This window comes from Balaenoptera borealis, assembly GCF_965194805.1.
Source record: "Balaenoptera borealis genome assembly, chromosome: 5".
In the NCBI taxonomy this organism is placed as follows: domain Eukaryota; kingdom Metazoa; phylum Chordata; class Mammalia; order Artiodactyla; family Balaenopteridae; genus Balaenoptera; species Balaenoptera borealis.
The window spans coordinates 136,794,848-136,815,276 of NC_138862.1; the positions used below are offsets into that span (position 1 = coordinate 136,794,848).

The 20,429-nt window shown below is 46.6% G+C and overlaps 1 protein-coding gene across 2 annotated transcripts in view; it reads right to left on the reverse strand.

The window, feature by feature from the left end:
- RFTN1 (raftlin, lipid raft linker 1) overlaps window positions 1-20,429 on the reverse strand; it is a 205,793-nt gene that overhangs the window by 84,097 nt on the left and 101,267 nt on the right. For both annotated transcript variants that reach the window (XM_082392724.1, XM_082392723.1), the window contains exon 4: window positions 9,941-10,049. In XM_082392724.1, the coding sequence (XP_082248850.1) occupies window positions 9,941-10,049 (109 nt within the window). The remainder of the gene's footprint in view (window positions 1-9,940; window positions 10,050-20,429) is intronic.

A 20,429-nucleotide genomic window follows, 5' to 3' on the forward strand; every position in this document is an offset into this window, starting at 1 on the left:
TTTCCCCTCCAGTGTTTTGTATTCTCCACCAGACTGCAGAAGAGTTTCTGATTCCTTGGATTTGGGGCAATTTCTCTGCAGAGACCACAAAGGAAGGCAGGTTGACGGCCATAGGCTGCCCACAGACTCAGCAACAGGCCACTCTGTTCTGTGCACATCTAAATGCCACTTTTAGAAATCCCAAGTTGATTTTTCCCCTGAGTTAACTACAAGTTCTGTTATTTTATTTTATGTGACATGTGCTCCAAATGCTAAAAATTACATAAAATCGCAATGCTTTACATGGTCAAGTTCTAATCCTCAAGTCAGATATTAAAATTCAGTGAGTTAACTACAAGTTCTGTTATTTTATTTTATGTGATATGTGCTCCAAATGCTAAAAATTACATAAAATCGCAATGCTTTACATGGTCAAGTTCTAATCCTCAAGTCAGATATTAAAATTCAGTTCCTTAATAAAAATTTACATTAAGGAGAACAATGAAGATAATTCAGCAAGCCCATGGAAAGAAAGAAAGAACATCTTAAATTTAAAAGTAAAACAAGCAAACAAAACAAAAATCTCAGAACCATCCTGGGAATAACACAGGAACACACATGAGTTCTACAGGGTATAGGGCAGTGGTTTTTAATTATGACCCAAAGACTTTTTGGATCAGGCCTTGTAAAGTATGTACCGGGAGGGGAGGGGCCACAGCAATAGCTTCCATGGAGATCACCAATGACCTCATGGCCATCCCACCAATGGCTATTTCTGATTTTTGGTCTTAGAAGCACCGACAGTGTTGACAAGCCCTCCCCTGCTGAAGCACCCTCAGTCCCCATCACCCGCCCTCCCCGAGTTTCCTCTGGACCTCTCCAGCCACTCACTTTCTGCCTCTTTTCTCTGCCCAGCAGTGAATGCTGGAATTACCCCGGGTTCCGATGGAGGCCCTCTTCCTTCACACCCTCCCTTCCTTCCTAAGTGATTTCATCATGGCCATGGCATCATTCACCATCTGCCAGCCGGTATCTCCAGCCCAGACCACTGCCCTGAGCTCCTGGACCACAGAAACGATGGCCTGTCCCACAGGCTTTCTTATCTCAGCAGAGGCCTCCATTCCTTCAGCTGCACAGACCAAACCAGCCTGGTCCTTCCTTCCCTACCATGCCGTTATTCGATCCGTAAACAGCCCTAGTGATCTCCCAGGCTCCGCAGTCCTCAAATCCATCCACATCTCCACCATGATGCTGTTCTGACTGTAAGCTAAGCTACAACCTAACCATCTACAAAGAGACACTCCAACAGGATCCTAACCGCATCCACCCCTGCCCCCCATCCAGTCTCTACCCCGTAGCTGTTCTGATCTTTCCAAAATGTAAATCTGGTATCATTCTCTAGCTCCTCCTAAAAGCCCGCCCCACCCAGTGGCTTTCCACTGCATCTGGGAGAAAAACCCAATCTTGCGGCTGGCCTGTGGGCCCTGCACACGTGAGTCCTGACTCTCCAGCCTCACCCTCCAATCTCTGCGGTCAAGTCAAAACTGCCTCCGTCCTGTTCCTCTGACCAAACATGCTTCTCCCCACCTCCTGGCCTTTTTCCAAGTCCTTCCACTCCACACTACCTCCACTGTCTCTCACCTGTTTACCCCTCAGATCTCAGTGCAAACCCACTTCTTAGTGGACCACCCTCTCCTCCAACCGCCTGCCTGGGTCAGGGCCCCTCACCATGTTCTACTCCAGAGCACATACCCTTTGTGATGAGACCTCCACCCTGTGACTACCTGCTCTCAGCTGGGCTGTAAGCCTCCTGTGTCCAGGGACGGTACCTGGACTGGCTAAGGCCTCCCCAGACACCACCTCAAAGGTCTGGTCACAGAAACATGGGTGAACCCTGGCCACCGGTACTGGGTCTTGGGTTCACGCACAGGGCAAAAAGTGAAGCATAAGAGTTTTGTCTCGTTTTGGGGGGAGTGATCAAGACACGCACACATCGCCCTCCCTCCCCTCAGGATCAAATTAACTTCAGCTAACCTCCCAGGACAGAACAGGGAGCTCGCAGGCCAGTGAAAAGAGCAGAAAAGGAACTTTAGAAGCAAACAGGCCTCCAGGCAGCAGCTCCTGCATTGTTCCCGCCACTGTGAGCATCTAAGCCTGTGAGGCCCTCCTGCCTCCTACCTCGGCCTCAAGGGAGAGGGTGTCCCATCCCACGTGTGCCGATCACCCCACCCTGGACCTGCCTCTGCTTTTTATCACCTCTAACTTCCATTAACTTTTCCTTCTCTACCTTTCAGCTTTTAAAGATGCTCAGTTCTCCTATTCAAAACCAGCTAACAAGAATTCCTTCGACCTGTACCCTGTCTTAGCCTCTCTCTATACTTACATATTCTTAAACCCAGAAAGTGAGGGGTCTCTGCCTGCCCCATCCCTTAAAAATTGCTCTTGTGAGATTTATCAGTGGCCTCCGGTGGTCAAACCCAGTGGGCGACCTCCCACCCGCAGTGGGTTCCAACTGGACCTCTTTGCTGCTGTTACGGTATTCCCTGGTCTCTTCCCGCAGATTCTGGAACAGCATACTCTTCCCTTTCTCCCCCTGCTTCATTTAAAAGCCATTTCTTTTTCTCCTTCTCCGGATCCTCCCCAGAGCTCTCTCCTCTCTCCCTCTGCAGGAATGAGGGAGCTCTCCCATCATGAGTTCATCCCGTCCACGTCTCTGCCATCTTAGCCGGGGGCTACTCAAAATGTGGTCCTGGGCCCACTGCTGGCCCCCCAACTTTCTGGTACCAGTTTGTGACAAGATAGGTACACAAAGCAAGAGAAAGCATTTATATGCTTTTCTAGCTCTTCAACATTGCCGCCATGTTTCACTGTATTTTACAAAAGCATCCCTCCTTAATGAACTGGAAAAGAACAAAACAAACAAAACCTGGTCCTTCACCACAGAGAATCAATCAGAGAATCTGGTCTAGGTCTTGCAGTTCTTTGATGGATCTATCTGCTTACATTGAGAAACCAAGACTTCCCAATAAGGAAATAAAAAACATTACCCACTTCTCTAAAACAAAGCCAACCAACGAGCCAGCCAAGCAACAGAAGACCTTAGGGTCCTGGGTCTGTATCTTCCACGAGGCAGCAATGGGCTGAGGCTATGTGGTGCCTGCCCCCTTGAGATGGGCATGAGCCCCCCAGACAACCCCCTGAGCCACTTCCCCACTGTCTCACCTGCCCCTCAACTACGTCCTCATGCCCCGCCCCCTCCCAAGCTCCAGTGTAACCATACCTGCCTTCTGGAATGTTTCCCAGAGGGTCCCGAACACGCCCACCACCAGCCTCATTACCTCTCGCCCCCAAATGGCTCCTCGGGCTGTGTGTTCCTCCTCATCCTCGCAAATGACCCCGCCTGACACTTCAGTCCCCTGAGTGTCATGTCAGGCTCCCCTCCCTCCTCTATGACGCAAAGTCTTAATGATTCTTCCTCTGCATTTCTCTTTTAATTTGTTCAATCACTCGACAAATATGTATTAAGTTCTGGAGACACAACAGGGAACAGGACACCCCATCCCCCAGCAGTGCCTCAGCCCCTCCTCTGTCCAGCCCTAGCCCTGAGCCACTTCCCTGCACGCCAAGGGCACGGTCACTGCTAGAACCACACTCCAGTTTCCCTTAACCTCTTCCCCAGCCCTACCAAGGCAGCCTTTTAAAAAATGTCACGATTCCCTTGGTTTGAGAGTAGATGAGGGCGCAGTGAGGAAAGGGAAGCCTTTTTAATATAATTTCCCTTTCACTCTGAGTCGGCATCTCGCACTAATTAAAATTAGACCCTGCACAGCACTTGTAGAAATGAAGCCCCGAATACTCAACAATTAGCCAGAATAAACGATGAGTCATTTAGATACCACAGGCAAAGTTTCATAATCCTGGGGATTTGAGATATTCTGTTTCATTAAAAGGAGCCATTGAGATTTGAAATACCTGTCGGGTTCTCTTCTTTAGGACAAGATGTAAGCAGCATCGTTTGGTTTTCTGAAGGGCAAATGCCTGTAGTTTAATCCAGGCCACCGAGTTTCTGAGCTTCTCCACACAGAACCTCGCAGGGGTCTGCCTTGTTTCCCCTCAATGTCTTCATTCCAAAGGCTCCGTGGTCCAGTGAAAACCGAAACCTAGTTCTAAGTAGGTCCTTCAGGTCCATCATAAAAGGAGTTAATCTGAGAAAGTGAGAGCCCAGCGCTGAGGGTCTGAAGGTGAGGCCCTGAAGTCTTGCCCGGACAATGGCAGGGGGTGTGGCTTTCTCCCCTGGGCAACCAGGCCTGCAGCCCCAGACTCCACTCAGGGGAGGCCTTGCACTTGCTCCGAAATCTGTCTCCACGTACCAGACACGGTTACACCCAACTGCCTCCCATGCCCAACCCGGCCTTCTGGCTTGGATGGCTCCTTCCCAGGTCCTGAGGGCTCCGCAGAAGCGGCGGCAGGGCCCAGTGGTCAGGAGTGTGGCCCCTGGACCAGACAGGCTGGGTTCCAACCCCAGTCCTCCCTTTCCCAGGTGTAGCTTTGGGCAAACTGCATAGCTTCTCTGTGCCTCAGTTTCTTCACCTGTAAAATGGGGATAAGGCTTCAGAAGGGAGAGATGAGGGTTAAGCGTATAGTGCTTGTAACAGCCCTTCGGCACAGGGTCTGCCTGGCATCTAGGGGGATTCCCTCTGTGCAGTAAAATCCCATTTAAAATTCAAATTAACCTATATATGCATAAATAGGAGCCAGCAGCACATAATACAGACAGAGAGACCAATTCATCTTTTTTTTTTTTTCCCTTGTATTCCTGCCCCAGGGGAATTCTTGCTCCTGGAGTCTGAGACTCCAGGCCATTTCCTGCATCTTTAGAGGAAGGAACCCTCTCTCCCCACCCCCAATTCACCTGAGCTGGCTTGAGCAGGGCTCCCTTTCACGTAACCAAAAGAATGGTGCCCAGAACAGCCTTCCTCCTCCCATTGTCCCTCCTAAACTCCAGCCAATCAGGACGTGGCTCTTTCTCAGCCTTGAGCCTTTCCTCCACGCTCCCGTCCACACCAGGAACAGCAACGTCCACCAGGCCCCTCCACCTCCGCCAGCACCCATCACTTGCTGTTCAGAGCCCCCATCCTCTAGCTCACGTCTCCACAGCCTTCCCAGGCCACCCGGCCACAGACCCTCCTGCTCCTCCCCAGCTCCACGGGCACCCGCTGGGTCCAACCCGCGCCACCCCCCCCCCATGGCAGGCCAGGCCAGGCCCCATCGCTCTGCAGTCCCAGCCCCTGGCAAAGCCCCCGTCCTCTCTGAGCTGTCTCCTCCGGTCTAGAAGGGAGACATCACTGCCAGCGTGGCCCCCGGAACAGAAATACTGTGCAGCACCAACCAGAAAACGTGTGCCATGACTCGGCAAACTTTAAAGTGCTTTCGAAACATCCAGACACTTCCCCAAGAAGCTCCAAAGAATGCAAAGTCATTCGAAGATGAACGTGTAGACTCTTCATTCCGTATCACCCTGTCTTCTTTGCAATCCTCTGGGAACTCTGGAGAACAGAAATTCCAAAGGGTCCCACAAACACACCAGCCACACGAAACAGGCTCTCTGGGAGTTCCCTGGCAGGCTGAACCTTTGTCTCAAAGGAACAGAGGCAGCACCGGAGTTCTCCCAGCCTTGCAGCTGTCTCTCGAGCGTTCGGTTCTAGGGCTTTGGAAAATGTATTCTCTCCCAGTCTGCCCATAAAACTGTATCTTAAATGTTCTGTGGGCCATAATAAATAATTTACATAAAGGGTCAGTTGGATGGAGCACAGCAGGGTACCAGAGGGAAAAACACAGTGCAGTAGCCCAGGCTTAATTTGATCAGGCAAATTGCTCAGAGCATCATTAGGCCACACGGAAAGGAAGAGAGTCATCTTTCTTATACAGCTCCCTTCACCCTCCGTGTGAAATCGTGACGGAGGGGGGCTGTGAATTACGGCATCTTCAGCTAATTTTACATGACACAGATACAAATGACTTTATTTTTCCTCATTGTGGAAAATAATGAAATCTCCTTTCCCTCCCTCCATCCATGTCCTCTATCCAAAGGTTCTGCTAATTTAAAACATTTGGTGGAAAAACAACACTGAGGCATTGTTCTGAAGAAAAGAAAAATTCTAATCACTCTGAGTTTAATTCTACTGTGCAGAGAAGAATATGAGCTTATCCTGGATGATGGCACAGTGACAAAATGAGTTAATTACCCTCTCATCGTAAGATGGATCTACTTGTCATAGGGACAGGAGCCATTATTTCACACAAAATAATGACCCAGATAAAAAAGGAATGGCTGTAGGCAGTAGCTGCCAGTGACACAGCTTCATCTTGGCCTAAGTGAATGGCAATTAGCAAGTGTCACCACTTGTTATACACACACACACACACACACACACACACACACACACACACACACGTATACATATATAGGGACCAAGCTATTCATTAAATATTTACTAAAAATACACAAAATAATTTTTACTGTCTTTCTTCCCAGGGAACTCCTGCAGTCTTCTACCCGTGTGATGACAGAAAAATGTACACACGTGTGCAATTCAGCCATCAGCTGCAACAGCTGTTGACCTTGCAGAGAGGCCCCCATTCCTCTCCTCTTTGCACCAGAGGTGGGGTTTTCTCCAGAAATCATGTCCAACAACAGAAAAGGGGAGCAAAGGGAAGGGGGCCCAGTCCCAACATTTTGTACCTCTTCTCCTGGTTGTCATGGCCACTGGCCTAGAACTAGAGCCACAGCCAGCAGTGACAGCCAGAAACACTAGATCCTCCCAGGTGGAGCCCCCGGCCACGGACCGACAGGGCAGGGCCAAATGGCTGGGCCACCTCAACACCTGGGCTCTCCAGAGTGGGGAACTTCCCTTCCACTTTGCTGACCGCAACCATGAACTGTGTCTCTATCGAGAGAAAAAGAGGTGAGAGACTCTGAGATACACATCTGGAGACCAATTCTGGCTCAGAAATCTCAGTGCTACCCGAGTGTGCAAGTTGTCTAGTCTTCCTGAACTCAGTCATTTGTATTTGAAAACCAGGGGTACAGGTAAGGCAGGGGCAGGAGGGTACAGTGGGCTTTAAAGTGTATCATCTTCAGGGCTTCCCTGGTGGCGCAGTGGTTGAGAGTCTGCCTGCCAATTCAGGGGACGCGGGTTCGAGCCCTGGTCTGGGAAGATCCCACATGCCGCAGAGCGGCTGGGCCCGTGAGCCACAATTACTGAGCCTGCGCGTCTGGAGTCTGTGCTCCGCAACAAGAGAGGCCGCGACAGTGAGAGGCCCGCGCACCGCGATGAAGAGTGGACCCCGCTTGCCACAACTAGAGAAAGCCCTCGCGCGGAAATGAAGACCCAACACAGCCATAAATAAATAAATAAGTAAATAAAGTGTATCATCTTCAAAATGTTAAAAACAGAATCGCATGGAGATTATCATACTAAGTGAAGTCAGCCAGACAGAGAAAGATAAATATCATGTGTCACTTATATGCGGAATCTAACCAAAGGATACGGGTGAACTTATTTCCAAAACAGAAATAGACCCACAGACACAGAAAACAAACTTATGGTTACCAAAGGCAAAGAGAGGTTGGGGGAGGGATAAATTAGGAGTTTGGGAATAACATAAACACACTACTATATATGAAACAGATAAACAACAAGGACCAACTGTAGAGCACAGGGAACGATACTCAATATTTTGTAATAATGTATAAAGGAAAAGCATATGAAAAAGAATATATGTGTGCGTATATATGTATGCATGTATATATATACATATACATATTTATAACTGAATTGCTGTGCTGTACACCTGAAACTAACACGACATTGTAAATCAACTATACTTCAATAAAAAAATAATTTTTTTAATGTTAAAAACAGAATTCTTATACAAACATAGCATGAGCAGGTGTCAATGATCGATTTAACCAATTATTGAATAAATCATGAGATACTGCCATGTGTACACACACACACACACACAATCAGTGGGGGGAAAAGAATGTTGGGATAAAAGTAAAAGTTAACACAAAAGTGGCTGATGTCCTTCAGGGCATATAAACCGTAACTCTGAGGTTCTGTCCTCTTGGGACAGACGCCCACCTGCACCACAGGCACTGCAAACACACGGCATCTGAGTGTCCGTCCACTCAGCAGGCTGTTTACGACCTGAGATGGCCACAAGGCAACGGGTCAGTCCCGCAGTGATCTGGTTTGGTTAAGACGAAAGCGCCAAATCACATGTTTTTAAAAGAGCCTGTTGGACAGTATGGCCAGAGCCGATGCCCTCGTCTTACCAACCCGCCCCTCAAATATTCCAAGCATCTGAGTCTAATTACAAAACCATTTCTACAACTATTTTTCCCCAGTGCTCAGATCACGGGGTAAATCCCACCTCTAGAATGCCCCTACCAAGTTTATGAGAACATTTTATTTGCAGCAATCCAAAGAAGATGGCCCTATTTATACAGACATCTCTCTGAGTTATGAAAGCACCCATTTTCTCAGGCTTAGGCATGCGTGAACTAAAACTGCTTTTCCTCCCACTTCTTAAAAATGATCTGAATTCTACCATAGCAGAAAGAGTCTCCATCGTCCTAGTAAAATTACCCAAATGTCTGACCTAAGAGGTCATCCGATTCCTGGGCTACGAGTCTCGGCTCCCATCATACCCGAGTGGTTATTCCCAGGGCCTTGTAGAGCCTGAACACTCCACAAACGTTGAAGAGAGGGAGGCAGAGAGTGAACCAAAACAAAAGAATCACTGGTTGTTTAAAGGGACCATCCAATTATTCCACTTTTCTGCAGAACTTCTCTCCACGGCCTCCTGTTGCTTTCACAGCCGAGTCCTGGCCCTTCCTTCCACCCCTCATGGCCCCCTTCTTGCCAAAGGTCCTCTGATCTTCTTTTCATTCCCCTCAGGCCCTCACACACGCTGCTCCCTCTGTTCGGAGGGACCCCAACCCGCCCACTGCGGCCCCATCAGGCCTAATCCTACTGTCTCAGCCCGAGGCGCGCCCCCCCCCCCCACCCCCGATTCCCACACCACACCCTGTCTGTCTGCTGCTTCCCTCCTGGTCATGGTCATCTCTCGGGTTCAGAAGAGCCTTCACTGTGAGGACACGAGGGCAGGGACCACAGCTATTTTGTTCTCTGCGTGCCAGCACCTAGTACTATTTCTGGCCTGACAACAGCCAACGATATTTATTAAAGAATTCACTAATTGATTGACTGGATCTCAGACAAACCACAACCACCTCTACATGATGGGGAACTGCCAATTATTTTGGGAGACTGGGAAGGGGAGGACAAGGCAAGCATGAAGCGATGAACTTAGCCCCGGTTTGGGCAAGGACATTCCTCCTGCAGTAAACGTCAGCGTATTGAAACTCAGCGCACCCTGCAATTAGGCAGGAAACCTCATATGGCTCAAAGAGAAGTTCAAAACCAGACATATTTCAGGGCAGAAAATGAACCCCCTGCAATGAGGCAATTTTCCCTGGAATGATCGCATGCCAGTGGTCACCAGACTGTGGCACGCTCCCGCTCTAGGAAAGAAAGGGGGCTCGTGACAATGAAGACCCACAGGGGGAATTGAAGGTGGGATCTGGGGGGCTCACACCACCCTGAGGATTTGAAGGGGGTCCTGGCAGTGGGCCGGCAGGCCTGTCAGCTGTTAACGCCACTCCAGCCCTAAAAACACAGGGTCTGCCATCCTGGGAGGAGGGGAAGCCACCTTGTTCCAGAGCCAAGGCCAGCCTGAGTGGGAGTGGACTGCCCCCCATGAGGCCACCCAAAGTCCCGGGTCAGAACAGGCCTGGGGAGTGCAGCCCACCTGCTCTCAGCCAACCCCCAGCCATTCACTCAGGCAAGCGCTCGGCCAGCCCTTTCAATTGCACCCTGACTGCAGCACTCACCTTCTTAATGAACTCTGGGATGATTTTTTCGTCTGTCAGGTGGTCTAGGGAAGAACAGCAATCTAATTCCAAGATGTAGCCTTCGTTGTGAAGATCAGGGTTCTGAGATCTGAAAAGAGAAACACACACACACGCACAAGTTAAGATTTTGCACAATATATATATTAAAAAAAAAAGAATCACTGGGTGTTGAATGAAATCCTAATTTCTTTCCTGAAAGTAACTGTCAAAAAGGTAGTTCTGAAAAAATAATTTATGGTTAACAACTCAAATAATATAGAGGGACCTATTAATACTTCATGGAAAGACCTCCAAGACATATCATCAAGGAAAACACATCATTATAGAATGGTGGGTTTAGTACAATATGGTTTATACCTTAAACAACACACACACACACACACACACACACACTCCAGTAATGTATATTTCCCCTTGGCAAACCAATAATAGCAGCGACCTCTGGGGGGATGGTGAGGGCCAGTGTGGGAATCGGGCAGGGATGGTGCTAGTGATCAAAAGTGACTTTGGCTGTATCTCTAATTTTTTCACTTTTTTGGAAGAGAATATATTCACTATCACTTAGAAAATTAAAAATTAATTTTTAAAAGACTTTTAAAGTGTTCAACCCCTACAGAGGGCAATCCGGCAAAATCTAGCAAAACTAAAGATGCATGAAGAAAAGAATATAAGGCAACTGAAGTAGAAATCCTGGGACAAAAGAGGACGTGAAGGGCTGTCTGAAGCAAACACCGAACACCTTGCGGTCGAGACGGAGGCGTCCAGCGTGCCCTGCCCCCCATCACCGCCCCCCCCCACCAGGTGGTGGGGTGCTTCCCCATCCCCCTCATATAGATGTGCACGTGACCCAATGCTGGGTGCACTTGGGACAAACAGCAGCAAGTGGTCACCAGAAGGAAATCCCACCACTCCGTGTCACTCCTTTGAGGGACCCCTGGGTGACACTATGGGGCTGAGGGACTCCTGGGAGCCACATGGTTGTCAGAAACTGAAGGTGACTGGCTGGCCCTGACGGACGTCAGACAACAGGAAGTGAACATCAGTCAAGGGTCAGCAGACCGTGCCCTTTCCTCGTGGGAAGGGGGACTTGGAGACCAGGGCCGGGCTCTCCAGGGCTCACACCACGTGTACAGCAACTCTCTACTGCCAAGGGCAGAGCAGGTCCCTCCCAGCCGGCTTAGGAGGGTCCCTACCAAGGAGGGGCCCCTGCAGCCCCTGTGAGAGCAGGTGTAGCCAGGACGGGCGTCTTCATACTGAATTCCTGAGACACATATATCCCACCAAATAAACAGTTTCTGAATGCCTATTTGCTATAATATTTTAAAGATGAATTTCTAGGAGTCTTATATATCATTCAAAGCAATTTATGCTGACATTAACCATCTGAATATGATTCACACGAAATTCAAAAGTGGAAAAATTAAAGAGGATTTGGTTTTCCCCAGGTGCGCAACTGTGATTGGGTAAGCAAATGTCAATAATTTATTTTATTTTTCTCTCTAACATATCCTTTCAGGGGTAGGGACTGAGGTGCATACTTTTGAAATGTAAAAGAATCAACTGATTCCAAACGGGCCAAACTGGAATAAACTAATTGCAAAAGAATCAACCAATTCTTTTTTTTTTAACATCTTTATTGGAGTATAATTGCTTTACAATGGTGTGTTAGTTTCTGCTTTATAACAAAGTGAATCAGTTATACATATACATATGTCCCCATATCTCCTCCCTTTTGCATCTCCCTCCCTCCCACCCTCCCTATCTCACCCCTCTAGGTGGTCACAAAGCACTGAGCTGATCTCCCTGTGCTATGCGGTTGCTTCCCACTAGCTATCTATTTTACATTTGGTAGTGTATATATGTCCATGCCACTCTCTCACTTTGTCACAGCTTACCCTTCCCCCTCCCCATATCCTCAAGTCCATTCTCTAGTACCCAGCAATCCCACTACTGGGAATATACCCTGAGAAAACCATAATTCAAAAAGAGTCATGTACCAAAATGTTCATTGCAGCTCTATTTACAATAGCCAGGACATGGAAGCAACCTAAGTGTCCATCAAAGATGAATGGATAAAGAAGATGTGGCACATATATACAATGGAATATTACTCAGCCATAAAAAGAAACGAAATGGAGTTATTTGTAGTGAGGTAGATGGACCTAGAGTCTGTCATACAGAGTGAAGTAAGTCAGAAAGAGAAAAACAAATACCATATGCTAACACATATATATATGGAATCTAAGGAAAAAAAAAAAAAAAGGTCATGAAGAACCTAGGGGCAAGACAGGAATAAAGAATCAACCAATTCTGAACCCCAGCCTTCTCGCCTAAAAACTTCATCAGAGATTAGACTCATGTTCTCCCTTTTTCCCCCATGTTCTTACTCTCTCCCCACCCTAAACAAAAGACATGCTAAGATGAACTAAAGCAGAAGATTCCAGACTTTTGAAAGCGAAGACTTAGTCAAGATACTGTCATATGCATCGTGTGGGATCTCAAACAACAAAGACAGCAATAGGAGGAGGAAAATAGGATGTGAAATCCCCGCTGCTGTCACACAGGGACTAACACCAGACTGTACAAGGTTATTTATAAATACCCACGGATATTTTATTTTATTTTTTTTGTTTTGTTTTTTTATAAATGTATTTATTTTTATTTATTTATATTTGGCTGTGTTGGGTCTTCGTTGCTGCGCACAGGCTTTCTCTATTTGCAGTGAGCGGGGGCTACTCTTCGTTGCGGTGTGCGGGCTCTAGGTATGCGGGCTTCAGTAGTTGTGGCTCACAGGCTCAGTAGTTGTGGCTTGCTGGCTCTAGATGGCTCTAGAGTGCAGGCTCAGTAGTTGTGGCGCATGGGCTTAGTTGCTCCGGGGCACGTGGGATCTTCACAGACCAGGGATCGAACCCATGTCCCCTGTATTGGCAGGCAGATTCTTAACCACTGCACCACCAGGCAAGTCCCCCCACTAACATTTTAAATGACTAGGGTGAAAAATAGTAAACATTGAAAATAAGTCAAATAGACAGTTTTCCAAAGAAGACATCCAGATGGCCAACAGGCACATGAAAAGATGTTCAACATTACCAATTATTAGAGAAATGCAAATCAAACTACCTCACACTGGTCGGAATGGCCATAATCAAAAAATCTAAAAATAACAAATGCCAGAGAGGGTTTGGAGAAAAGGGAACCCTCCTACACGTTGGTGGGAATGTAAACTGGTGCAGTCGCTAAGGAAAACAGTATGGAGGTTCCTCAGAAAACTAAAAATAGAATTACCATATGATCCAGCAATCCCACTCCTGGGCATGTACCCAGACAAAACTATAATTCAAAAAGATACATGCACCCCTATGTTCACAGCAGCACTGTTCACAATAGCCAAAGCATGGAAACAACATAAATGTCCATCAACAGATGAATAGATAAAGAGGATGTGGTACATATATACAATGGAATATTACTCAGCCATTAAAAAGAATGAATAATGCCATTTGCAGCAACATGGATGGACCTAGAGATTATCATACTAACTGAGGTAAGCTAGACAAAGACAAATACCATATGATATCATTTATATGTGGAATCTAAAAAATGATACAAAGGAACTTATTTACAAAACAGAATAGACATAGAAAACAAACTTATGGTTACCAAAGGGGGAAGGGAGAGAGGTATAAATTAGGAGTTTGGGATTAACATATACACACTACTATATATAAAATAGATAAACAACAAAGGACCTACTGTATAGCAGAGGGAACTATACTCAATATCTTATATTTTCTATAAAGGAAAAGAATCTGAAAAAGAATATATATATATATATATATATATAAAACTGAATATATATATATATGACTGAATCACTTTGCTGTACACCTGAAACCAACACAACATTATAAATCAACTGTACTTCAATTAAAAAAAAGAATCCTTCAATAAGAAACCAAAACAATAAAATAAAATAAGTCAACACTGTATCCACTCTGTAAAACACCCATAAAATGAATGGAGGGAAGACGGGTCTGTCTTTAAACAACTCACAGGCCCGACTCACTAGACTCACAAGGGATAATTGTTAGTACAGGATCTAATAACTCTCAGCTTTGCTTCTAGAACAAGAAGTACTCTGAGGAGGAAAGCAGCTCTGGTTCATTTCATCAGATAATTAACTCAGTTATATCTGAACTGAAAGAAGCACAAAAGGTGGACAAAAATAGGCATTATTATAAATTTTCTAGATGAAACATGAAAACTCACATCTCGGCCTATGGTCACTTGAAAACAAAGCCATGCATATTGGAGGAATAGGTGAGTAACTAAAGGTCTCCCCTGCCTTACAGGAATTACCTCCATAGTTTAAAATGAAAGGGTTGGAACATTGAAGAGTGGCTGCAGGGGAGAGGGGTGGCAAGGACCCCTGACTACTACGAGGACAGATGCCCAAGCCCTCAAGTCAGCACTCTGTGAGGGGCGAGGCCAGAGCTGGGTGGGTGGCACAGTCACACAGAAAGCCCCTCCCTGCCAGAAGCCCTGTGAAAAACTGTATCAAATCCACAAAAGCTTGAAGCTTGCCTACAGGGCTGCCAGTGGGAGCATCTGGGCTCCTCACCACTGGGAGGGAGGTTGGGTGGAGGGAGGGCAGTGACCGTGGTTGCTCTAAGGTGACCCCCAATGACCTTCCTTTTCTGGTGTTCATGCCTTTGTAGAGTCCCTCCCCCTGAGTGGGGGCAGGGCCTGTGATGTGCTTCTAATCAAAAGAACCAGGCAAAGGGATAGGAGATCCCTCTCATGATGACATGACGCCATAAGATTCCACCTTAGCAGATGAGAGCTAGACCCTGCCCTTGCTGGCTGCCAGGGCACTGTGTGGGCAGTCCCTGGATGACAGCCATCAAGAGATCTCAGCCCTAGGAGATGAATTCTGCCCACAACCGAATGGAGCTTGGGAGCAGACCTTTCCCCAGTCAAGCCCCTGATGAGACTGCAGCCCCAGCCAATACTTCCACTGCAGCCTGATGAGACCTGAAGCAGAGAGCCCAGAAAAGCTACAGAAACTGAGATCATAAATGTATGTTGTTGGAACCACTAAACTTGTGGTAATTTATTACAGAGTGTAGAAAACTCATGCAGTTGCCAAGCAGGAAGACACGGCAGCTTCATGCTCAGACCAGGCTTCCTACTGGTGGCTGGGTCTAGGCTCAGGCCCCAAGATCCAGCCAGACACCTGAGAAGAGCCTCTGACAGGTGATGAGTGTTTCATGTCCCAGAGGGCAAGGACCACCCTGGCATCAAGAAGCAGACATGCCCTAGAAGTGAGTCCAGGAACCATGGCCTGGCCCCCGAGGGACCACAGCACAGGGGAGTAGATGTCCTGCAGTCAGTCAAGTTCCTAAGAATCCTTAAGATGCATCACTGGCTGAGCAGGGATCTGCACCCCCCTGTGGGGGAGGGGAATCACCACTTATGTTTCCCCAAAGGACGTGTCCTTGTGTTGTCCTGGAAAAGGATACTGGAAACCACCAAACGTCCGCCTGGACTGAAGCCCACTGGCTTCCACTTCCAGAAGGGACAGAAAGATCTGGGTCTAAACAATAAAAAAAAAGAAGGACACAGAATGCACTTCTGGAGGTGTAGGATTAACTACCTGCCAAAGCCTCCCTTATCTAAAAATTAGCAGTAAATACACTGAGATTAAATGCAGACACTCTGAGAAGAGCATTGCTAACAATGAAATATGCTTCCCTGTCTCCCTGCATACCTCCCCACCATAATTTCCTCTAGATTTATTAGTTAGAGGCTGCAGGTCCTAAAGCTAACTAGAGGTGGATCATTTCCCAGCTGTGTGCCTTTGGACAATTTATTTAAACATTCTATGCCTCAGTTTCTTTCACTGTCAAATGGGAATATTATGAGTAGCTATCTCTTGGCATCCTTGTAAGGATTAAATAAGACAAAAGCATGTAAAGCCCTTAGCATTGGGTATGGCAAGAAGTCCGGGTTCAACAAATATTAGCAGCTGCTGATCTACTTCTGTCATCTGTAAGTGCATTCCTAGCCCTTTTCATAGTTCCTAATTACTCATTCATTCAACGAATATTGATCACACTACTACTTTGTGCCAGACACTCTTCTTTAGCATCAACAGACAAAAGAGACAAAATCTCTGCCCTCACGGAGCTCACAACCTGATGGAGGGAGACATGCAACAAACAAGAAATACTCATGAGCACAGAGAGTATGTTCAACAGTGGTAAGCGTTAAAGAAAAAAGAAACAGCAAGGTGTAGAGAATCACGAGCGGTGGGAAGCTGCAGTTTTTATGAGGGTTGTCAGGGCAGCCTCAATGAGAAGGTGACACTTGGAATAAAGATCTATGGGAGGTGACCGTGCTGACAGCCAGGAAAGAAGCTTCCAGGCAGAGGAACAGCCAGTGCAAAGGCCCTAAGGTGAGCTCGTACAAAAAAGCCCTGTGGCTGGAGCTCAGTGAACCAGGGGCAGAAGAGGAAGAGGAGATGAGGTCGGAGAGCCAAAGGGGAGTCAGAGAGTGTAGAACTTACAGGCCACGGTGAAGACAGTGGCTTTTACTCAGAACGACAGGGGAAGTCCTTGTTGAACAGAGAAGTGACACCATCTGATTTATTTTATTTTTATAGTATAGTTGATTTACAATATCGTGTTAGTTTCAGGTGTACAGCACAGTGATTCAGTTATATATTATATATATATATATAAATAACTTTTTCAGATTCTTTTCCCTTATAGGTTACTACAAAATATTGTGTAGAGTTCCCTGTGCTCTACAGTAGGTCCTTGTTGGTTATCCGTTTTATATATAGAAGTGGGTACATGTTTATTTGAAAAGGATCCTTCTGGCTGTAGGGGGCAGCTAAGAGACTAACCCAGTGGTCCAGGCGGGAGGTGATGGTGACCCCAAGGGGGCTGGTGGCAGTGCTGGGAAGTGGTGGATTCTGGATATACTTTCAAGGTAGAACCTTCAAGACTTCCTCATGAACAGAATAGGTTGTGAGGTGTGAAAGGAAGAAAGCAGATGAGGATGGCTCCAAGGATTTTTGCTCCAGCCACCGAGAGAGTGGATGATGCTGCCACAGCTATGATGGGGAAGGCTGGGGCGGGAGAGGTCACAGGCTTGGGGAGAAGATCAATAATTCGGCTTCCTAGGTACTGAATTTGACATTATCCAGCAGACGGCCAAGGAGAGATATCTGGTAGAGAGCTGAATACATATTCGAGTCTGGACTTCAGGAGAGAGGGCTGGAGATGTGAATCTGGGAGTCATCAGCTTCTACATGGTATTCAAAGCATGAGACTGAATGAGATCTCAATTAATATACAGAGAGAAGAGTCAAGGACTGAGCTTGGGGACCCTCCACCATGAAGAGGGTGGGGAGAAAAGAGGAGAAAGCAGCCAAGGAGACAAAGAAAGAGCAACCATGGGGGAAGAGAGAAAACCAAGGGAACATGCAGTCCTGGATCAAATCAAGGAAGCACGTCTAGGGGAGGGTAGGAGCCACTCTGTCCATTGCTTCAATTAACATATTTACAATCTTCCCTTCAATTTACTTATCCTCTTGAAATCCCAAGAGAGAAACTGGATTTAATCCACCCTACAGAAAAAGGTGCGAAGAAATCAGTTCACATTTAATATTATATATGACTATCCTGTTACATGGGCTGACTGTCAAATCAGTCTGCCGATTTGGGTTCCGAGTAGCTTGGCTCCTTGAAAAAAAAACCATCTCCGTGCTGCTGGGTCATTTCTCAGAAATGGCCTGGAGGGAGCATTAACTAAGAAGAGCTCTGACCCATCTCATGTCTTGGGGTCCCCACCTGTACACACTGGAGAGTTGAGAGGGGTTTATTTCCAGCCATTCCAAAGGGAGTTTCTGAAAGGAAGAGGGAATGAAAGCATATCCTGGCGCAGATATGCAAGGTCCTGAAAGCCAAGAATGAGTAAGACAAAATGAATTCAGATTCTCAGAGCACAGCAACATCAACAAGGCACATAAGCAGAGCACTCCTGACCAGTTAAGACACTGGAGAAGCAGCTAAGACCTCACAGTCCAGGGAAGTCTTCAAAAACCATCGTAACATGACAACAAAATGCTGTGGTACCCTAGACTGGGTCCCAGAACTGGAAAAGGACATTAATAGAAAAATTGATGAAATCCAAATAAAATCCACAACTTAGTTATTAGTAATATACCAAAGTCAATTTCTTAGTTTTGACAAATGTACCACAGTAATGTAAGATATTAATGATGGAGGAAACTCGGTGAAGGGCCTAAGGGTTGTGACTTTTCTGTTAAATCTAAAATATCCCCAAATAAAAGTTATTGAAAAAAAAAAAACGAAAGAAAGCCATCAGACACTCTGGGGGATGTGTATGTTTGTTTGTTTTGATTCTGTAATATTTATTCTCACAGTCAGTGTTTCTAGTCCTAAACTACACCAACACCCCAGCCTGACTATACTGTTTATGTAAGAGACCCCTCAAGTCACATGAAGGCTGAAATAATTGGGTTTGGGGGACAAAAGAATAATCTCCGTTGATGTGCCCTAACTTTAGGCACTGGACCAAGCCAGCAAGCAAACCCTGGGCTCTGTGCATCAGACCGAGTGTCCCGTCGGGCAGGCATTCTCCACCCTGGCTGCATTCAACCTTGGAATCACTCGGTGAGCTCCCACAAATTTTGATTTAATTGGTCTGTGGTACGGCCTGGGCCAAGGGGCTCTAGAAACTCCCCAGTGATTCTAATGGGCAACCAGAGTGGAGAATGATGATCTAGGTGGGCTGTGTTACAGTGGCTGCTCTCCTGGAGATTTTCCTTGGCCGTAACTGAGCAAGTCCATGGAAAAGAGGAAACACAGAAAGAAGGACTTGTAGAGACCAACAATGTAGACTCCTAGCCCCTCAGAAGAAGACAAACCTCCCAGAAAAAGGACCAGACCTTAAGGAAATATAAGAATGGACAACTCTATCTGTGCCTCTTTCAGTTAGAGAAACTCAAAAATACTTCCCACTTCTTGCTTTCCTCACTCTTCTTATGTTTTATTGTGCTAAAATACACATAACATACCATTGACCATTTTAGCCATTTCTAAGCATACATTCAGTGTCATTAAGTACATTCACAATGTTGTGCAACCGTCACCACCAACCATTTCCGGAACTTCTTCATCATCCCAAACAGTCCTTGCTCCTTTGACACCATATAAATGGGACTTGGGCCAAAACTGAACATGAACATGTAGGAAAATTTAGATAAACGCTTCTCAAACAAACACACGAGAGCAGATCCAGACGCTGCGCATTTGTGCACAAACCTTTCCTAACCGTAGGGCAGGGCAGCAAAGAGCCCACATGCCGAAGCACCTCAGAGGTCAACACGATTGGCCCCAGACATCAGAGCTGTTTAAGACCATAATAAAACACCACCTATTCCGTGTCACGTCGCCCTCATTACTCAGACACAAACATCAGCTGTCATAAAAACTGTGCACAAACTCCTCATGTCACCACTGCCACATCTGCCAAGGGTTGTGTGGTCATTCCCCAGGCAGCTGGAGAGTCAGAAGGTCAAACCAAGGGAAGCAAACTCAAAGGTCCACAAACACTGAGTGAAAGAGGATATTTTTTGACCAAAAGACATAACCCAATCACTTTGTTCTCATATAAAAGATACAGAAATGGTCTTCATGTCCACCAAGAAATACGCTCTCTCCTATTTTTCTCCAAACACAGAGTCCTGTCTGACTCCCTTCCACATTCCCATTTCTGAGAGCGACGTGGCTACAGAGAAACTTGACCCACCAGGGGAAAAGTCCCAGTGCACGGGTGATGTCAAGTGGCACGACCGAGTCACCGCCGTACTGGGGAGCCGATGGGAGCAGTGGAAATCATGGTGAGCTGGGCAGTTTCTATCCCAACCATTACTAGGAACTCCAGGCGGGGGTTGCCAAATCTTCTAACTTTTTTAAAGGAGTCATTACATCATGTTTTTTGCTGGCCACAAATGTCAAATTTTGGCTCCAAACGATGTTTATCACTATTATGTAATCCAACATCTTTGGGACTGAATCTGACCTCTGGGCCATCAGTCCCTGGCCTCTGGGTTCCATACACAATGCTCCAATGTGAGTCACGGAGGCTCGATGCCAGGCAAGAGATAAGAGCAAACAGATTATCCAACTGTATCATTGTCAGAATAACTAACCCTAAACCCAAGTCCGATATTTCACCCATTGTAATGACCTGGCAGATTCTTCCCCTCCCCACTCCCATGACCGTGGTCAGGACATCAACACTGACCCTGCCTCATCTCCCAAGGGCTGGGACAGAACCCTTTTCTAAGCCATTAAAAAAACATATTTGCAAGCAAAGACTGTAACGCTTTATGAGTTACAGTCATAAAGGGTTAATCCTCAAATTATTCGGA